At 35.6% G+C, this 22999-nt stretch overlaps 1 protein-coding gene across 1 annotated transcript in view; it reads right to left on the bottom strand.

Moving 5' to 3' along the window:
• cntnap3 (contactin associated protein family member 3) overlaps positions 1-22512 on the bottom strand; it is a 666293-nt gene extending 643781 nt beyond the window's left edge. The window contains exon 1 of the mRNA XM_039759435.1: positions 22388-22512. Within this exon, the coding sequence (XP_039615369.1) occupies positions 22388-22469 (82 nt within the window). The 5' untranslated portion in view covers positions 22470-22512. The remainder of the gene's footprint in view (positions 1-22387) is intronic.
• Positions 22513-22999: the final 487 nt, after the last annotated feature.

The following is a 22999-nucleotide window of genomic DNA, read 5'->3' as shown; positions in this document are numbered from 1 at the left end:
AATAGAGCTACCATTAGTATCAGAGGACAGCAGAATATTTACTTTAAGAAGACAGTGATGCTTACAAACTGCCACCATGATTGAGCTTTTTGTTCTTAAAACTAATGCTTTAAGTTAAACTCATATTAGTGCTTGTTTAATTTGAATAGAATCTAATTTTCTTTCATAATATATAGATTATGATAGTCTTTTACACCCTGCAAATTATTATGAGAAAGAACTTTCCTGCTATAATCAGTAATACAGAATGTTAATTCAGTCAGTTGTTGTTTAGAATTGGTCCCATACAGTAGCTACTGTACCATGGCCTGATGGACCCATTTGCAGTTTGTAAATGAATAGGCATACCGTTTTCTTACCATTTAGAAATGGTTCAACTGTATGAGAGAACTTAAAGAAAACAAACTTTTATCAGATGTGATCAAATAATTAGGTGTTTTTTTTTTTTTTAAAACAAAAATGTTTATTGCAGTAAAAGATTTACAACTACTAGTCACCCTCAAAATACTCTCTTCCACTTAGAATACACTTATCCCAACGCTCCTGCCACTTTGCAAAGCAGTTCTGGAAGTTTTCTTTCAAGAGTGTCTTTAGCTGGGCTGTCGTGGCTGCCTGGAAGTCCTCGATGGATTGAAATCATTTGCCTTTCATGATCATTTTCAATTTAGAGAACAGCCAGAAGTCGCACAGTGCCAGATCCAGCGAATAAGGTGGATGTGGACACAGCGTGATGTTTTTATTCGAAAGAAATTGTTGTACTAGAAGGGAAGTGTGACACCATAAACCGATTTTAACATCTGATAGGTTTCCTGAGATTTTTTTCTATTTGAAGCAAAATTTCATGTTCATGCCTTGCTCGATATCCATTATTAACGACAAACTTGAAAAACACACTTGAACTCAACAGTGGCTCACAAACGACTGACAATATCAAACAAGTTGAAACTTGTCACAAACGAAGCTCTAGCATGGTCATGTCAGAACCTGCATTGAATTGTTTTCCATTGCTCATAGATGGTGCTCTGCATTAACATTCACCGTCCTTTTTGATCACACCTCGTATAAGCTTTAAACCGAACCTTTCTTAAACAAGAACTTTGTCTCTTTGCAATATCAATTTTTTGTCTATTTTTGTGTGAACTACTTTACTTTGAATTTTAACTAAAGCTACATGGGAGCCACTGTTTGAATCAAAGGTATATGACAGGTTAAAGGACTCAGAAAGCTTGAGGGGGAAAAAAAAAAAGATTATCTGCTCTAATGAGACAAATATTAAAACGCTTCTGGCAGAACTCCAAGCACAACATACAGCAGAAAACAGGCACTGCTCATGACCTTCCTGATATCATCCCTACAGTGCACCATGGTTGGGGGTTCTAAGTGGCAGGGAAAGAAAGCCTGGTCAGAACGGAAGGAAAGATAAAAGCAGCCAAATACAGAGATGTCATTGAAGAAAACCTGTTTCAGTGTGCATGCGACCTCAGCCTGAGCAAAGATCAACCTTTCAGCATGACAATGACCAGAACCAAACAGCAAAGACAATGCTGGTGGGGCCACAGGACAAGTCTTGAGTGGTCCTCAAGTGGCCCAGCCAAAGGCCAGAATTAAACCCAACAGAACATTTATGGGGAGACATGAAGATGTCAGTTTGCCAGTACTTCACACCAAATCTAATGGAACTTGAGAGGATCGGTCAGTAAGAATGGACCAAACTGCCTAAATCCAGTTAGAGACTTGCCCAAGTAGAGCTGAAGCTGTAATTCCTGACAAACAGGCCTCTACAAAGCATTGAATTAAAGGGACGAATACTTGAGAGATTTCAATTTTTCATCTTCACTGTGTTATTGGGTGTAGACGGATGGACAAATGGCCAGATTATCCACTTGAAATTAAATTTAACACACAAAGTAAGCTCAAAGTGAATCATTCTCTATACCCTTTAGGTTGACCATAAAGGCTAAACTTTTAAACTACCATAGATACATGGCACAAAAGGGAAGGAGGTTTGAATGGGATATGGCCGCTTTACAAAAAGGATACCAAAATCCCATATTAAGTCTGACAAATATAAAGAGCAGTGGACTTTTCAAATGTAAAAAAAAAGTCTCTCTAAACGCAGCCTTTTACTATTAAAACCACTCCAGACAGATGCAGTACATATGCATTTAAAGTTCTTTCGGACTTGACTACACATACTAGTTAGAATTGAAAGGTGTTGCAGTGGGTAGCTCTGCTGCCTCACAGTTAGGAGACCTGGGTTCATTTCCCGGGTCCTCCCTGCATGGAATTCGCATGTTCTCCCCGTGTCTGTGTGGGTTTCTTCCCACAGTCCAAAGACATGCAGGTTAGGTGAATTGGTGATCCTAAATTGTCCCTAGTGTGTGTGTTTGTGCGCCCTGCCCAGGGTTTGTTTCCTGCCTTGTGCCCTTTGTTGGCTGGGATTGGCTCCAGCAGAACCCCCGTGACCCTGTAGTTAGGATATAGCGGGTTGGATAATGGATGGAAGTTTATACCTCATTACTCAGAGCCATGGCTAAATTGGCATTGCTTACTTGGAACACTCAACTTTGCTGTTCATGAAGTACCAGGATACAAGGTAGGTAGAAATGGAAGCAGTTGAATCAAGAGACCTAGCAATGCCACTCTTAGTAATAATTACAAATAAACTAGCATATTTGTTAAAATGTTAAAATATTCTGCACATTTTATATGAAAACAAAACTTCTGAGGTTTGTTCTGTATTTAAATGGAGATAAAACATTCTTTACGATGACTCTGTACATTGCAGAAGTGCATGCTATAGTAATAGGTAGACAAATTCTTTATCAAGGTCAAATATTTAATGAGTCAGAAATGTAAAATCTATGGTATAAAAAGTTCTACTTCTCCAGCTGTTTATTTGCCATTATTCATTTTGTGTATAAAAAATGCATTCCTATTAAGAAAGAATTTGCTTGCAGAAATCATAGATTTCAAGATACTTAATTCAAGGCTAGATAAAGTATAAAAACACATTGTATATTACACTTCATGTACATTGATGATGAATGTGGTCTTAAACTTCACATAAACCCAATTAAATGTGCTTGCAAGTTTGTTATAAATGGTGAAAAAAAAAGTGATTTGAAATATTTATAAAGAAGGTTAATGAAGGAAATGAACACAGCCTACAGTAATTAACCATTTGCCCAGATTAAACTCTTTAACGCTACCTGAAATCAAGTACCACATTCAATTAAGGCAACGTTGCTGAAATTCGCTTGTCAGATTTAGAAAATTGCACTTTAATGTTTCTTTTGTCCTTAAGAGGAGTGCTTAAAAGGTGCAGCAAGCCAGCATTCTCTAAAGTGCAAATGACTTTTTAATATCCTCCTCTAAGAGATCAAAGTCAAGCTTACTTTATTAGGGAGGATGAAAGCACATGAATAACAGCTTGTAAATAAGTTATACCGTATATTAGAACTACATTTCTAAAGTGAAGCCTTTGGGAAGTGTAGGGGAAAAGTCCAGCTGTTAACAATGCAGGTGATAGAATGGAATACCCTTGAACACACCTGACATCATTTAGGAGAAAATTGGTAGCTTATTAAAATAAATTACAAATTAAACAATAAAATAAGAACAGAAACAACAAATTAAACTGTACACATTTATACCAAATAAAGGAAACAAGAAAACAAGCTATACCCATAGACAAAAAAAATTACATTATGCATCTAAATAAAAGGCAAAAATAAGTCACCATCATATCAAAACCAAACAAATTACAACAAAATAAAGTCAAAAGGAAAACAATGGACAAATCCAAGCAGAAACACATGGAGAAATAATATTTACTTCTTTTTAACTAAACTAATACAGTGAAGGAATTAAAACTGCTAAATGTTTACCAAAGATATACCTAAAAAATGAACATAGCTATTAGGGATTTGTGGAGCCAATCAGAGAAACAAAATCATCCTAAACTCATTCATTATATTAACAAACCAAACTCAATAAGCGCCACAAGCAGGTCTGCCAACTGCCATAAAAAATGACAAAGAAGAACTCATGAGGGCATGCTTGAGGCATTCAGAATTACTTACTAATTACTTACTCAATACCCCCAACAACCAAACTGAGCCCCTGAAGACAGCATAGCAGAGTAATTGGGAAGTCCCCCCAGGTATCAAGAAAGGACAAAGAACAATAAACCAGTGCAAAACAACTAAACACAACACAGGCACTAAGAAAAAAAGAAAAGAAAACTAAAGCCAAGAACAACATACTAACAAGAAAAACAACTGACAAAACTAAAACTAGGACCTCATCAAAAGCCGAACTCTAGGGACGGATCCTATCTTCTGCCTAATGCTTAACCAGAGCAGATAAGGTTTTTCTGCAACCATGTAATGAAACAAAAATGAACTGATGAAACAGCTTGGTTGAGATAGTTAATAGGTTTACAACGTTTGCATCAAACACAATCAAAAAATAAACCGTCAATTAGATTTCTTCATATTTAAATTCAAATTTTGTTAAACTATACATTCTTTAATAATTTGATACACCACTATGAGATGTATACTGAAGGCCCACCAGTTGAAACCAAATCTTTAAAACATACCAAAAGCCTAACCTAAAATGAGGAATGTTTCTACATATTGATTGAAATCTTACCACTGACTCCCTATTAAATTAGTGCTTATACAAAGGGGTTTAGCCACCAAGAAAGATTCTTTTCTTGAGAGACTCTACCATGACTGAAGAAAGTCCCTGTTTCCACATAACTTCTTGTCTCCTTGTATGATTCTGTTTCCCAGGGGCATGGTTGTTAGCTAGTTTTATGATAGCTTAAGTTACAAAACTACAATAAGCATACTTCCAGAGACCATTCGATACTTTTTTTATAGGCAATTTATTTCTCAATTTACTCAAGCAAGCTGTCACTTACATCATCAGTGTCTCTAATTATGCAAATGATGATGAGAGAGATCATCAATTTATGGTGAAAATGGGAGTGGTGGGTAGCAAACACCTGCCAAAACGCACAGGCAAAAACTTGAAGTATTTTCAAAAACCAGCACATGCAGTCAATTTGTCAACTTTGCATTTTAACTCAAAAACAGATGGCGTCAATTATTGACATTTCAAACTCAACCCTTTCAGAGAGCACAGATTGCTGCTTATTAACCAGAAAATGTCATGTTGAAGTTGATGCCAAAAGGTAAATGACTCGGCCATAACATAAAGTCTTTGGCCAGTCTTTGTCTGTATCATCTCCTCTCTCTAGATGTTGATACAAGGAGGCAGTGATCACTTTCAGAAAGCTTAAAGATCAGTTTACTAGGTAACCTATACAGGGACATAGTTCTTGAGACTAGAATAACAAATATTTTATTTAATTGCTTCATTGTTCACATCCAGTGATTCTTTTAACTATGAGACAATTTTTGTATTTAATATCTAGAGGCTCCTTTTCGCTTCAGGATCCATAGCGATTTCCTACCATACAGCCATTTTCAATCAAATTATGTACGTCACCTTCACTGTTTACATGAATTCTCATCCTTGCAATTCATCCTGAAATAAAAAGCTCAGTGCCCTCAAAAAAGATAGAAGAAAGAGACTGTGATAAAATTATCTTAATTTTGTAATTAAAATTCTTTTAAAACCCAATGTAAAAAAGATTAATGGAATATCCCACCGAAAAATGATAATTTTTAATATCTTACTTATCCCATGTACTTTGTAGTGATGGCCAAAAATAATTTCTCATGTTTTCATGTAGAATCTATGATATATTCGAAGCCATTAGTGCCCAATACTGTTCAATAGCAGATGATGTTTAAAAAATGCCAAGTAAAGAAAGAAAAAAAAAAAACTCCACTTACTCATGTCAGTTATTCAGTATATGCCCAAAATGTGCAAATAATGTTAATTGGAAAACTGTTTAATAGCTACTTCTGGACTAAGAATGTCATAAACAGTAAACTAAAGCCAAATGGGATTGACTTTTTTAATTCAGAGATCCACCTCTAAGCTCCATTCCTTGGTCAAGTCCTGTCTGCATCCCAAGATGACAAAGCCCAGATGTATTACAAAGAACAGATCATAGTCTCTGTAGATTTGTTATTCTTTCTATCATCTTTATAGAACAAGTTTTATAAACCTTTTGCAAATTGATTTTAATAGGGACTAAGGGTTATTTGTTCCCTGTGACAGCCTGAAAGACACTCCATTAATGGGGTCACTAAATTCAGGTCCATTATTCTGACACCTAAACATTTTGCTGTAGCATAAACATTACTTGCCACTCACCAAAAAGCTGCTTCAACAATTTTAAACTCAAGTTTACACCTTATGTTATTTTGTTTTTGTCTATCATTTTTTATAGGCAGTGCTTTTTATGAAAACAAAAAGTCTGTGGTGCGCATATATTGTGTTTGGATCAAGTCTGAGGTACTGTGAAGGTATTTGGAGGCAGAGAGTCCAAGAGCTACATGATTTGTTTATTTGATGAAACATAACATTTAAAATTTGAAATGTACAAATCGTCATATGAAACATACTATATAATACCGTGCTTGACTGCTTAAAAATATAGAAATTAGTACTATGGTGTTGTACCGTGTTAGCCATTGTGAATGTAGTGAGAAGTCAAGTAAATGACACTTTTTATTGGCTAACTAAAAATAATCTAAATAAAGAATAACTAAATATAGAAATTGAAAATATCAAACACAAGTTAATTACAAGCTCTACATTCTACAGAAAATTTGTTATATAGTCCTGCAAAGCAATTAATGATTAATTTGATAATAAAATAAGTGCCACTAATACTTATCAGGTTAGGAAGCCTTTGAAAGAGTCCCTGTCATTGATGTCAGATGAGAAGTCAGAGAAAGACTGAGATGCATGCAGCAGAAGACAAACGATGAAAAACAGACTGAAGCAGTATGGAGAGATACTTCTGATGTCATCAGGTTATGAATGTTCTTTGCACGGAATTGTAGAGGGACAGATATCATATGAGGAGGAAAAGGTTGAAAGTGAAGGGGTCAGGCAGCTGCAGCAAGCTGCACAGAGTGAAACAGAATAAGGCTCATCACCTGAAACAGCTTTTTACAGAAGCAAAAATAGACCAAAAGTGCAGACGGTGCCACATATGCCCAGTATTCAGAATGAGACACATTGCAATGATCATAAAAATGTAACAGTAGTCTGGGATTGTTGTGATGAATAGCAGACTACAATTGTGTAATTGTGTGTAAATATTACAATTTAAAGGTAATTAAGTACTAAACATTACTTTAACTCTTTCAGGGCTGATGTCGACTTTTGTCAAAAGGAGGAATTGACGATGGTAATCGACTGTACACTTTGACAAAACCAACCGTTATGTTTTAGTTGGACTCTTGTTGCTAGATGGAAAGTTAGATTCATCGGTTTGAACAAGTTTTCCTGTGCTTAAACAACGGCAAAAATGGGACTGACATTTGATGAGAGATCAAAGCAAATGTGTAAAGCAAAAACATGTATCTCTGAACTGGACTATGACTTGTCAGACTCAGATTTTGAAGTGATTGCAAGCGAGTGTGAGGTTCCAGCTTCAGATGATTGGTCCCCAGCTAATCGTTGTACTGACAACGTTCGCCAGGGAGGACTGCCACTTAACAATGATAAGAGGTAGAACCCAGATTGCAATGCACCGCAGCTTTGTCCCAGCCACACAAAGACAGCCTGACAGCAAGCCTGCTGCACATTTTTGGCAAACTGGCAGCCACAGCATGCAGCAACAGATGTTTTATGTTGATTTCTGTGTGAAACCATTGCTTTTCAGAAACTATGTTTTATAAAATATTCAGCCCTCAAAGAGTTAAAAAGAAATAAAGTGTTCAGGGAAGTGGTTTCAATAAAACTTTGGACAGTTACGATTATTTGTGACTTGATTCAATTATAAATATATCTCAGGTCTATAATGACCCAAGATATATAACAGTGTTTGTTGAAAGTCCAATGTATACCAGGTCTGGATGAGATATTAGGACATCTTAACTATTGGCTAAACAAACAAGCCTGATGGGCTGAATGACCTCCTCCCGTTTGTCAATTTTTTTATATTCTTATGTGAAAAAGAAAAGCAACTTGCTCAAAAGCCCTGTAGATGTAAGGCAATTGGAGAAGGACCAATGAGCAATATTTAAAATCAATACTCCTTTATCATACGAGCCCTGCCTATAAATCAACCCATAGTGCTCTGGAAAGGAGGCCTTTCACCACCATTGATGGGGCTGAGCAATTTCTAAAATTGATCATAAAAGGCACAGCTCAATTTTGTCTTTAGACAAAAGCAGGTGAGGACAAGCCCAAAAAACCACAGCACATTGAAAATTGCAATTTTGAAAGAAATGATATGTATTTTAACATCTTAAATATTATCTGTTCAATTCACTGATTGCTTATTCAAGTACTGAAAAGTGGCTCATGAATTCGTATTATAGAACATGAACATAAATGGCTCAAATAGCAGGAAAAATCGGTAAGGGATTTATTCTGCAGCTAAATAATTCAGCAACTACATCTGCTCAAGTCAGCTAAAGTAAAAAGAATTTAAAAGAAGCTGGGATTAAAGGACAGTTGGTGATCTTCCATTCTGCTGATTCATTAGATAAGCAAATTGATGGATTTAAATGGTCACTTTTTCAGCCTTAAGTGAAAGCATACTAAATGTCAGAACTATCTCCTTCTGTCACAGAAGAGTATTAATTGGTGGAGAAGCTGTTAGGATCGAGGAGGATGACTAACTATTGGAGTCAAATCTTTGGTTCAGGGAATCTTTACTTTAGAAACATACTATAAAGAACATAGTGTGTGTGAAACCAGTCACAAGAAACGAAAATGTTTAGAAGTGTATGAGAATTTATCCATCAAAACATAAATAGGCACAATTGGAGTTTTTCTTTAGCTCGATCGATTGAATGACTTGTTTGTTTTTTTCCTCTAGGAGGCAAGTTCATATCCTGTGGGAAAATATGCTGAACGTAGAGAAGTGTTGACTCTGAAGCACATGCTTAATTTACAGCACTAACCTGTGTGGGTCTGTTCACAGTTAAGTAGTGCATTTGTTCATTTGCCCAAAAAAAATACTTGTCCTTTAACTATGCCTCAAAAATAATATCCCAAAGTTATTTTATTCTCAGAGAGCAAATCCTCCGCATAATCCATACTTTCATTTTTTTTATATAAAGCATCCCTTTCTTTCTATTTTTTTTTCCTTTTACACCTTCAAAGTGAATGTCAAAATAGAATGGAGTAGAAGCATTGGATGCCCTGATTTCCTAGTCTATTAACAGCAGACGGTCTACACAAGTGGGTGGCAAAGTGTAAAGAGAAAAGAAATATTATCATGACTTCTCAAATTAAACTGATCAAAAAAAATGTATGCAACACTGCTCTTCTTGTTAGGAAAAAAGTTGCCATTTCTCTACAAAAGATGTGCTTGAAGCCATGTCTTAATGTCGTTAATGATTTTATTTAATCTTTTTGTTCAGACACGGTTTTCAGGTTACATTTTACAAAACATTAGTATGATATGCATACTATTTGATTACTCATGATATTCAGGATACAGGCGTTAATACGTTTTACAATTGTCTGTTTATTTAAACTAACCTTGAGAATTTTTATTTGGACTCTTTTTCATTCAGGTCTCGCTTTATCTGTCTCGTAATATTATGAATGGTCCTAAGAAGGTAAATAAAACTGATGTATGCCTATAGCTTTTGAATTCATTCACTTCTTGCAATAACACTGCACAAATATGGCCAAGTAAAGAAGCAAAGTGCACTACTAAAGCAAACAAATTTTATTTATGCTTTTTAATTATAAAAGCAATATCTACAGAAAAATAAACATTAAACGAATAAATAGAGTTGGGCCACGGATTACATTTCCCAGACATTAACATGGCTCAGAATCAATACTATTCCATGGGTGCACAGAAATGCAAAGTAATTGTTCCTGTGCATGTGTCATAAATCTGCATTTACAGTGAAGTTAGTACAATATTTCTATTCTCTAATTAAATGATAATTAAAGGTTTGGTCTATTTTAAATGGCTTGTTCTGCTCATACCAAGGAGGAAGTAATTGTTGTGGTCATGGAATGATTATACCAGTACTAATAACAAGTAGAGTTACCTCCAAAAATCATTTCAAAGCTGCAGTATTTGGAAATGGTACTTGAGATTGGTTTAAAATGGGAAACAATGTTATTCTTCTCTAACTAAAATCATAATCATAATATTAAAATTGCTCTCTGTCCATCCAGCCAGCCAGCCATTTACCTTCAGATATCATAAAAGGAAATAAAGGAATACTAAAGTTCTTCAAAATTTCTGATGTCCACCTCTAAAGACACAGACAGAAGTAACCTCACCTATTAAAAAAACGTCTGCAATGAGCACAAGATAGGAAACAATCCTTCACCTACTACCATAAAACCACAATGCTTCTCGTTCACATTTCTAAAACTCCAGTTTAGGGCAACCAAACAATGCTGCTTCTTGTTTTGGAACTGTGGAATGAAGGCAGAATCTATGGAGGAAAACTTCCAAAAACATTAACATTACAGTGAAAACATTAAACAAAGTGAGAGTCAGTGTGGTATAAAGCACCCAACAGCTATACTTAAGTAAGACTTGAGACGGCTTTCTGGAAAGTTACTTAAGTAAAAGTAAAATATGCCCATGAAATAAATACTCAAGAAAAAATGGTTACATATCTGATTTTAAATGCACCTAAGTATAAGGTACATGTAGGATTACTCTTTATTTTATATATTGTAAACTTTAAACAACTTGGGTTACCATCTTTAATCCTGTGAATCACATTACAGTCACTAAAGTATGAGTCAAGTAACTGCAGCTTGAAGTGGTGACGTTCAATGTCAGTAGACATCTTAATTAATTATAGAAGTGGCATTCAGGGTTCCCTCACTATAATAAGCTAATCGTTTCCAAAAACATCCATTGTAAGTGAATTGTTGTAATATATCAGCACCTAATTGCTATTAATTTAAATAGAAATGCTTCTCTTGTGAACTTAATAGTTCAAGTACCAAGCAGTCTGGAGGCAGACAGTGTCAAAGCTTTCCTTGTCTTTGTGCTAAAATTAGGTCAATAATGCAACAGTATTCATATCACATGATTATCATTTAGGCTGTATTTGCTACATTTGTTATTCCAAGCTGAGGTGAAAATTTAATCCTTCCCTGAAAATCCCTTTATTATGTAAATTTTTGCAATGCTAAATACAATTAATTTAACTGAAAAATAAAATGACCCCAATATTTGATCAGATAGCACCAACGTACATGGAAATTAACAGAATTAGTTTTATAATAATACTAGTCTTTAAAATAAACCCTGCCAAAGCTCAAATTGGTTTTGAACTTCTCAGCTCTTTCACTGAATTTTGCAAACCTCAAGTTCATAACCTTGGTGTCATTTTTGACAGTAACTTCTCATTTCTGAAACAGATTAACTCTGTCAAAATCAAGAGTTGCTTTTTCCTGCTTCGACTTTTAGTGAAAGTCATACATTTTTTATCTCCTAGGGTTCTTGACAAAGTTACTCATGCTTTTATTTTTTCTCGGCTTGATTACTGTAACTCATTGTATTCTGGGATTAGCAAATCCCTGATGCACAGATTGCAGTGGTTCAGAATGATGCTGCCTGTTTTTTTGTTGGGGCAAGAAAGTTTGATTCTGTTTCTCCAATGTTAGCTTCTTTACACTGGCTGCCTGTTAATTTCGGAATTGACTTTTGTTGCTAGTCTTTAAGTTATTACACTGGTATGCTCCTGCCTATTTAACTGAATTGTGTGTGTGGGCACGTTTTCTATATTATCGTTTTCTTGTGACTGAAGACAGAGAGATATTAATTAAAGTTAGTAAAAAAATCTTTTATTAATACACACCAGGCAAGGGTAAGATGACAGAGAAGCACAGTCCTAGGACACCTGCCCTTCATCTGCCTCGAGGGGTCGGTATCCCAAATCTTTTATAGGGCCTTTGTCTTATGACTTTGGTTGCACAAGAATTTCAAACCGTTACATCTTACAACATTTTGCTTGGATCAGCATTTACCACATCCTTTAAGTTCATCAGTTGGTCACTTGTGGTTTTTTGTTCGTTAGGAGAAACAAGAAGTTTGCACTTGCACTATAAAGACAGGTTCTGCGTGGCTCTATCATGTATACCAGATTGATCAAACTGATCAAGCTATTTATTATTTTTCCACATGTGTTTTATACCAGCCTCCCAGAGAACTTATGGTCCCTCACACTAAGTGTAAAACTAAGGGGGACAGGGCTTTTGCAGCTGCTGCACCTTCTTTGTGGAACTCTTTACCTCATTACGTTAAGGAGTCATCTACAATTGAACTGTTCGAAACAAGATTAAATACTAATTTCTATTCACTTGCATTCCGTGACCTTCAGTAATATTGATGGTTGCCCTACTCTCACTCTTCAGCCCTTCATCTGAACAAATCCAAATCGTATTATGTGATATCATCTACTGTTGAATTCTGCTCTGTACTTGTAATATTTCTATTGCACTATTATATTGTATTAAGGATTACTTGTGTTCTGTTCTGTGTATTATATTGTATTTATCCCCTTTTTTATGACACTGCACTGCATGCCCAACCTACCTGGAAAGGGGTCTCTCTTTGAACTGCCTTTCCTAAAGTTTCTTCAATATTTTCCCTACAAGGATTTTTTGGGAGTTTTTCCTTGTCTTCTTAGAAAGTCAAGGCTGGGGGGCTGTCAAAAGGCAGGGCCTGTTAAAGCCCATTGCGGCACTCTGTGTGTGATCTTCGGCTATACAAAAATAAATTGTATTGTATTGTATCTTCTTTCTTTTATTTAACTCAGTGCTCACTATATTTCATTTCATTGTACTTTATTTCTCTTTACTTTATTTATGTTCATTGTGTGTTTCAATATAAAGCACTTTGACTACAGCATTACTGATGTTGTTTTAAATGTGTAAATAATTTGACACTGACATTAATAAGGCATTGCCCTTTATTAAATAATGTTTTGAGAAGTACTTTTACCTGGACTTTATTACTTCTAGTTTTACATTCAAATGGACGGCCTTATGTTTTTTCCCTGACTTTTCCAAATAGTTCACATTCTGTTTTGGAGCTCAGGAATAATGTGAGAAGACACGTGACCAACACACGTAACAAAATGAATGCAGACGTCCACCTTACTGTGGATCTGGAAAAAAAAAGCTAAGCCTGGGATTCTTCATCACCAATTTCCAATACCATAACATCCAGCCACACACCGCTGTGAATGACTGTGAAGGTGATCAAATGTTGACATCAAAGGTGCAAAATCACATCCCAGATTCTTCATATACACAATTTTCCTGAAGCAAAGGAAGCCAGTATATTACATAATTAAATGACTAAAACATTGTTTTTATTCTGTAGCCCTTTTGTTTTCTTGTAAAGTATTGTAATATTGCATTATTGTAGTAAAAGTAGCCGTTTATGTTTGAAAATGTTATGATGTAAAAGTGAAAAGTGACAGGAAATGTTATACCCAACTAAAGTAATATTCTCAAAACCTACTCTACCAGTATTATGTTTTATAGTAGTATTTCTACTTTTTTACTAGACAGAACTGGTGAGAATGATGGACAGAGGCAGATCCATCTGCAGCACCATCACAACAACAGAGTTAGTCTCTGACAGTTCTCCTCCTGTTCCTCCTTGCACAAGGAGCTGATGCTGGTCCTGCAGCTGGGCTGATATTCTTCTATGGCCCTGTCCAGATCTCTATGTGTAATGCCCCATCTCCTGGTATCTCTTTGATGCTTTTGAGACTATCCTGAGAGACAGAGCAAACCTTCTTGCAGCAGCATTTAGAGGAACTGGACTACCTGTGCCACCCGAATTCGCTGCAGGTACCGCCTCATGTCGCCTCATACTACCAACAGTGACAAGGACACTAGCAAAACAGTCAGGATCAGTCAGGAAGGATAAGGAGAGAGCAATTGTCTGAGGCCACCAACTGCACAGACTGATATCTCTGAAGCTTATTTGACTTGGTGCTATAGACTGTGATGATTAAGTGTTCTCTTAATTTTGTGAGCAGTATTATATATACAGGGTTTTAATTTCATGCGGGAGATTTCCTCTAGTATAATCACATATTCTCTCCAGTAACTGAAAACTGAATACTTTTTAAAATCATTACTAAAAATAAACCTTCAAACATTATATCAATGTCACAAAAATTACTGAATTACAAGACAATCCAGACAATCCAATTTTGTAACGATACATTGTTTTAGATTGGTTTGATAGATAAATAATTTTTTGAGGTCTGTGACGTCTGCTGTTTCAAGATTTACATTTGCAGCGTTATATAACAGAATGTATGAAGAGTAATCTTTAATAGACAAGTCAAATTAATTTAAATGTCACAAATATTTCTCTCCACTTTTTTAGATTTGTCCCAACTTTAGGACAATCATTGTGAAATCAAAGACAATTAAAGATTATTACTTGCTCTAAAACAGCCCTTTCTCACATAAGTGATAAGACTTTGCTGTTGCTTATGCCTGTGTATTAATGCAGAATTAGTCACTAAATTTGACTGACTGCAAGTGCAGAAATTAGTCATAACTGGAGACCGCATCCCATTCGCTCCATTACCATTCAAATATGCATGGTATATTATAGTTTTTATACTAATGAACTAATACCAAATTACTTTGGCTTTATAAAAAAACAACAAATAATATGAATGTGATTTTTATTGATTTATTTTCAGAAATGCTATTTCAGTAGCTCCACTAACCGCATGCCTCTGAGTTTATGCGCTTACATTAACACGTAAAGATATGCCTTGTGCTTGAAATCATTAGCAAATGTGTAGCCAATGTGGAAGTTTTGAAACACTAACTAAATACATTTAATTTTAAAATAATGTGTTATAGGATTTGTGCAAGGGTGACACCACATCCAGTTTTGCACCCAGGGAACCACATCCACTACTATGGGTGAACAAATTGAACATATTGAACTAAACTTTTTACTCGGTGCATAACATTTAAGTAGAAATTGAGTGATTTACCTTTATAAATCTCAGTAATCTTATAAGTGTGTCCCCCATGAAGCTTAGACATTTGATTGATGATCCAGGGGCTGGGATATCCCGCAAAGCATCAAGCCACAATGAAATGACACATGATCAATGATCGGTGGGTTTGAAGAACTGGAGCCCACTGTGAAGTAACGGGTGCCAGTGCACCACTAAACAGTGAAACACAGTTGGAAAGCTTTGTCCCCCGATAACACATGCATTGCAGTTCAAAAACAGATGTGCCGCACAGTTACAATTGCTGCACTAGTGCCAGGATAGCCAGCAAGCAAGAGAGATGGGCTGAGTATACTGTAAGCTGCAGGTATTGCATCAAATTCAGACCCCTTGTCCCCACCAGGCAAAAATGTCACTCAAACCTCGAAATCAGTGACGTTTATGGGCTTGCACAAAGAGCTAACCCTTCTCTATGGATCATTGCAAGGTCCAAAATCTATTCTCTTAAAAACAATTATTTGCCTTTATGAATGCTCTCCCTACAGCAAGGAACCAGTAGCAACATGCATTACTGTGGTTCATTCACAAGACACCGTTTGTACCATGATAAATTTGAACAACGCACCTCACTCAATTTTGGCAAATCGCAATGCAACCTTACTCTTTGTTACACCCCAAGCTGGGAACCCTTGACTTTTTTTGAGACAGCCAAACATCATGTGATCAGTGTTATTGCTTTATCAGTACTAACATAAAATAAATTAATTTAATTTAAGACAGATAGATAGATAGATAGATAGATAGATAGATAGATAGATAGATAGATAGATAGATAGATAGATAGATAGATAGATATAATTTCATTGTTTAAATAAAAAATAATTATTTGGATCAGTAAGCACATGTATTTTTATACCTACTGTATATTGCAGTTTACTCACCTCTTTCCACTGCCCTTCGCAGTGCCCATTTTTCTCTATATAGGGTGTTCCCAGAAATCAGACAGAATAAACTTTATTGCTACATTTATGAATTTTGAAACAATATTTCTTTATTGATATATATATATATATATTTTATATATTTTAGGGTAGGATAAAGCCCAGTATCTTTGTATACTTAGTTTCTTGTTACACAGTGACCAATGTGCTTCTCTCCTATAGATGGATCTTTGTAGGTCCATCATGACATGATAATTAACCCTGTACTACAGCATATCAAAAGTTCCATCTGATGGTAAATGGTGTACAGATAATCCTTATTTCTATGCACCTGAAAATATCTCAGCCGCTCCAAATACTGTTTCCTCTATTTATCTGAATCCCTTACATAAAGCACTTGCATTTTATGTATTGCTATTGTTAAGAAATGCATGGATTTGTGAGTTTCTAACTGAGTGGTCTCCTCCAGATTCAGCTTCTGAGTTTGCAATTTCAAACACTGCATGGGGTTGTGCTTGTACCTCTGTTGGCATTGGGGGTCTTCCTTTAAATGAGTGAGATCAGAGCAAAAATGTGCAGCTCATGAAGAAGTGGGATTGACCAGAAAGGATTTACAGGAATCATACTGTAAATACTATAAAGGACTACTGGGCATTTCACTTATAGAAGGAATCTGTTTCCAGCATTTAGGTGTTTGATAGAAAGCCAATATAAAAAAAGTAAAAGTCAGCTTTGTTCTCTCTTTTTTAGATGTTTTGCAGTACACTATGAGCGGTTTAATATTACTGTTTTCTGATTCACATGGGACTGTTAAATTTTAAACTTTAATGCTCATTGCAAAACAACTCTCATTTGTTCAGTAAGGTTTCTACTGAAAGGAAAGCTTTAGGGACCTTTGTATTTCATTATGCAAAAAATGCCTATTACCACGAAACAGTTTATTTTATTTATCATTTAAGGATAGCTGCCAGGTGAATTCCACACATTTTCCCCCAAGAAAACATTTTCTTCAGACAATCAATCAGCCAATGCATAATTATTTTAGTTATTTGAAAACAGTGCATTCCCTCCCAAAATACAAAGACCAAGTTTTTCGATGCATTTGACAAATAGAGCTTATTATGATGTAAAGTATTGTCAGACTTAACAACCAAAGCTTTTTAATTTGTCACTGAAATGTTAGAACAGTCTACTTAACAGTACACTTTCTCCATGACAGTCTAAAAGTAGAAGTTACTTTTTTCCTACTGACTGCATATTAGTTCTATGTACTAATCAGTTATTGCAAGTTGTTCATTATTTTAATGGGTATCTCTTTCAAAATGCTATGCAAATAATATAGAATTCTTGTGAAAGAGAATTAAATAGATAACCTTGTCTAGTATCAATACAGGTGATTTTAGTAGTAGATAAGATATTGAAATTGCACTTTAAATTTCTATTCATCCATTTACTATGAAAGTTCAGGATTGCACAGAGATGAAACCTAATCCAAAAACAATAAGATAGAATTTAATAACAACATAACAGTCTTACTGCGGTGGGCTGGCGCCCTACCCGGGGTTTGGTTCCTGCCTTGCGCCCTGTGTTGGCTGGGATTGGCTCCAGAAGACCCCTGTAACCCTGTAGTTAGGATATAGCGGGTTGGATAATGGATAGATGGATAGCAGTCTCAAGCCTGCCTAATGCAATTCACAGCTGGACAGAGACTTTTAATGACAACTTTGGATACAAAGTCTGGACGGAGCTCCAGTCCAACAAACACACACTTGAGCACCCGCTCTGGGCTCCACATATTTAGCATACTGGGTTAATAAAGAATTGCCAGTTATCCCGACAAGCGCGTCTTCACAAATGTAGGAGGAAAACTGAAGTGTCTTGTGGAAATCAGATGCAGATAAGAGGAGAGCATGTAGACTTTACATGGACAGCTGCCAGGCGCAGCATGCACTTTTGAAAAAGCAGCACTAACCACTGCACTTGCCTGCAGCCTCATATTTCACCTATTTTCAGAGTGTATTCTTCTAGTAGTTGACTAGATGTCATTCATCCCGAGGACACACTACTGCTTCCATTATATGATAGACACTGACATCCCAAGACAATAAACGACACAGAAGATTACGTAAGCACAGATGGGCAGAGGATGATGTTTGTAATGGTGGCCTTTCATGTATGGCTTTATTGTTTGAGGTAAGCATTGTGGTGTGTCTAATATATTGGACTTTAAATGCAAAAGTTTCCAGCTCACTTGCTGCCTCTTTGTGACCCCGAGCAAATCACTTAACCTACCTATAGTGCAGTTGATAAAAAAAAAATAATCTGTAAACAGTTATAACGTATCTTGATTTTTTTAGTCGCCTTGGAAAAGGATATGAACTAAATGTAAACCAATAATAACTTTTCACTTGCTTTACTTCACTCTCATATTGGCTTCTGGCAGAATCACAGAGTGCAGTTTCAGAGCTATTGACTTAACAACTGCCTTCAGAGCAAAATGAAGTTAACTTGCCTTCTTTCGCATGGGGTGCATGATTGATTTTACAGACTAGAAATGATTATAGACACAGAGGTTTGTTTGGAGTTTACACATTTTACATCAATATAGAAAAATCTTGCTATTTGTGATTTTTTTCAGCCATGTTTGCTATTGATTTTCATTTGCCTAATGCCATGTGATCTGCATGTTTCTTTTCAAAAATGGTGCATGTTTTTAAAGCTCACATTTTTAATTTGATTGATTTTCTTGATTGATAAATGTGAAATAATTAGTTACAAATGTTTTACATGTACTGTCAACATTTGTCAATTTCGGTATCACATATTGAGTGTAAAGAGCAGTGCTGGAGCTTTTCAATATGCACGTTGAACTGTGATCTGGAGTACAAAGAGAAAACAATGAGTGTTATAAAAAAAAGTTTAAATAAAGTTTAAAAATACAAATAGACTAAACACAAATGTTCTGAAAATAATAATGTGAATGTTTAAACTTGTTTCTGTTATTCAAATGGACAGTCTCCAAATGAGGAAGGAATACATTAGCAAAGACAAAAGTTGTGATATTAATATTTACTGAGTTTATGTTCAATGACTCCCATGATTGTCTAAAAACTTTATGCAACTCCATCATGTGCAATTTGAAAGCTTTGTATATAATCAGATTGTTTATCTAACTCAGGTATGCTCCAGATGGATGGATGGGTGGAAGGTAGAAAGAAAGGATGAAAGGAACGAAGGAAGGAAATTTCAGGTCCAAAACTATAGGGATATGCAACACACCATGAGATTTCCAAAGAGAAAAACATGCAACCTGTACATTTTAAAATTATATAAAGCAGAAAAGTGAAGATAAACAGTAAACAAGTAAGTGGATCCAAACACCATATGGTGCACACAAACCAACTTTATGTATTGCACTTGTTTCAGTCTTACTATGCTAAAATGTTCAGCACAGGCTAAAATTGTCTTTTGTGAACACGCTGTACTGAACACTGTGATATTAACTGTGATCATCTGCTGCCTTCTCAGTAACATGGTACAAATACAGTATAATGACAAATAAACAGATGCAGTTCATTGGCCCCTGACTATGACAGAACTTGTAAAGTTACATTGCACTGATGACAAAACCTCCTCGTGTCTATAGTTCTTCAATATATTCTAACACTTCTTGTTTATTAGCTTTACTTTTTATCCCAGTTGAGTGAAGTTGGTTACAGACTTTCATTTTATTTTTAGCAAAACATATTTGAAAATGATCCTATGAACTTTCAAATTTACCTTTCTTAAAATGACTCTTTTTTACAGTGGTATTGTTACTTTTTACTTTTATGGCTGACACCTTTCAACAAGGTGACTTAAAACAGTTCAGATTCACTTGGTGACATTTCTTTTGTTCTTTCCCAGTTGAAGCACAAGCAGGTGAAGTGACATACTCATGTCAGTACCGGGATTTGAACCCACACAATCAGGGTTTGAATTCCAAAGCTTTAATTACTATCCCACACTGACAAAACAAATTACTAAAAAAATTGAACTTCCATTCATTTCTCCACCCATTCTTAAACTCACAAACTCCAGACATAGTTTGTCAAGGCCTGAGCCCACCACAGCACTATCTGGCAAAAGAAAGGAGCCAAGTACAGGTGCGCCTGGACTGTTACTTATTTTTGCAGGACAGACACACTTACACTGGGCTAATCTTAGCCATTAAACAACAGAACATGCACATCTATCAGAGGAATCTGGACAGAACAGAAAGAAGAAACCCATCACAGATAGATACATACATACATACATGGGGAGAACATGCCAATTCCACGTGGACAAAAACAGAATTCAAACCCAGTAGCAGCTCAATCCAAACTTGGTGCTGCTTTCATGCCGATCAAGTTCTTTTTCCTTAATCAAATATGCAACACTTCTCTGATGTTAATTAGCAAACGTTTGGATTAATTTTACATTGGTCTTAATACACTCCGTTGTTTGTTTCAGTAAATTAAGAAATCCAGCCATGCATGAAAAATAATAGCTCAATATGAACTTAATAATTTTAAAGAACAGGCATTTTCACCACAGTATAAAATACTTAGTGTTATAAGATTAATTTATCTGTATATATTACAACAGCAATACATTGGCAGTGTATCGTAATGAATTTGCTGTAATGTAGCCATGTCAGCCACATTGAATGTAACAAGAAAACATTCTATTCAATATTTAGTTTTTTCTTTTTAAAATGGAAAAATAATTTCAATTTCAAATTCTCTAAATATTTTACACTCATGCATATATCATACACAAACACACACATACACAAACATTATTATTAATATTAATATTAACATTTGAGCTACACTGAAACATACTGTTTCTGCTGCTTAATAGTGTCTGATTTATTACAATGTTCCAAATCACGGTTTTTCCCGTTTTGTTTAAAAGAAATGAATAATATAAACTTTATGACAGCACTTGTACAATACATCCCCTACCGACAGGTCATTGCGATACAGTAAATGTGCTATAAGGCCAGTATAAATATGCTGCATATGCGTTTCTACATAAGAAACTACGAACACGTGTTAATGTATTCCTTTATGCTTTAGAATCAATCTGAATTGTTTAACATACTGTTCGAAGGGAAAGTCCTGTTTTAACTTTCTTTCTAGATTCGCCATGCCTTCATTGCGTTTACAGCTTAAACGGCGCCTTTAGCAGGATTATCGGAAACCGTCGCACTGGTGTTTCTTAATGGTAAGTGACCTTCATCTAATTAAAAGTAACGTCTTCGTTTCGCATACTAGCCCTTTGGTAATAACAAAGCCTATGTTAATGGGTGCAATATCCGATGTCAAGGACCTACAGGTTTATCTTTTACACGTCATTAATAATTAGTACCAAATTAAAACTTTAAGGTCAGTTATAAAGGGACTTGGATCTGTAGGCAGCAAGTAAACGCTTACAGTTTGGTTCAGAAAGTGTTTCATCCAGGTGCTTTTCAGAGCCGCGTAATACCTTTTAATATTGTTTTCATCTTCTTCCCTACCCATTAGTGACAGACATAAAGTACGAAGCAAACATAAATATCCTTCAAGCTATGGTGAAAGTTTAGTTTACATTTCGAAAAACGAGGAAGCACGAGGAAGGCGGTCTTCGTTAATATTTACTGGTTAGCAGTAACTGGCCGCAGGGTTAATTGAGCTCTATGATTAATCTTTTGAAACTCGCGGTTATCTATCTATCTATCTATCTATCTATCTATCTATCTATCTATCTATCTATCTATCTATCTATCTATCTATTATTATTATTATTATTATTATTATTATTATTATTATAGATGCGAATCGTTTCTTTAAAAATTTTGCCAAAAAATAAAACAGCTCCAATTCAGCACTCCGACTTTTGGACAGCTCCTCCTGGCTAGAGGGCTGCCAACCTCTCATACAAACTGCTAGTACATGTGAAACACACATGCAGATACTTTGCAACGTTTATTCCCTTAATTATGAAGTGATTCTTTTCTTTAATAAACTTCTTAAAAGACGAAAATAAATGAAACTATCGTTAAACGTCATAGAGAGGAAGGCAGTTTGTAATAATCCCTATTAAATAATAACCAGGGAGACTTTCAATTGAGTAAAACCTTCTTTGGCCACAAAACGATTAAGTTTTGTTACTCTGAATACATCATAGACCAATTGTTTTGTTTCTAAATATAAAGATGCTAGCTTCCAAACTTCTTTCAATTTTTTTTTTAAATGCATCCATGTATTAGTCATGTTTTATATCCCCAGGCACGCAAAGATCAATTTATATTTAATTTTCCTTTGCCTTACTTACTGTTTGCTGCGACCAGAAACGGGCTCCAAAGGTATAAAAAGAAACTGAAAAATCCTAGCTTCCGTTTAGGAACAGTATCCATGGCTTGCTGACAGTGAAGCTGTGGCTGCGAGAAGTGAATGCTGCTTTCTCTCCGATGCGTCCCGTTTCTTCCTTCCTCTCTCTCTCTCTCTCTCTCTCTCTCTCTCTCTCTCTCTCTCTCTCTCTCTCGCTTTAGTGCAGCTCTCGCTCGCCACCCCTCTGCCAAACCCATTTTAATATACTCTGCATGTCCTTTCAGACACACCTACAGCCCTCTCTCACCTCCCTGAAAGAGGCGCAACATGCTTGCTTCTGGCAGAAACTGCAGAAGAGCACGGTAGTGGCTTTAGGAATTTTACCGAGATAGTCAGGGGATGAATATCATGTTTTAAAATAAATCTAATACATATTGATCAAAATGATGGAAAAGGAAAAATTCTTTCGTTACAGGTATAAAGATATATGGATTGAAAGATGAATTAGAAACTGAAAATATTAGCGTTGAAAACAGACTTGTTCCGATTTATTAAAATACAGGTTTCACATGTGTGTGCAGAAGTGTATTCAGAGGATCAAAACTAGCATGTGTGT

The sequence above is a fragment of the Polypterus senegalus genome, chromosome 7, assembly GCF_016835505.1.
Source record: "Polypterus senegalus isolate Bchr_013 chromosome 7, ASM1683550v1, whole genome shotgun sequence".
Classification (NCBI taxonomy): Eukaryota; Metazoa; Chordata; class Cladistia; order Polypteriformes; family Polypteridae; genus Polypterus; species Polypterus senegalus.
Note: the sequence above shows the minus strand (reverse complement) of the source record. Positions and strands in the feature narration are given on the sequence as shown.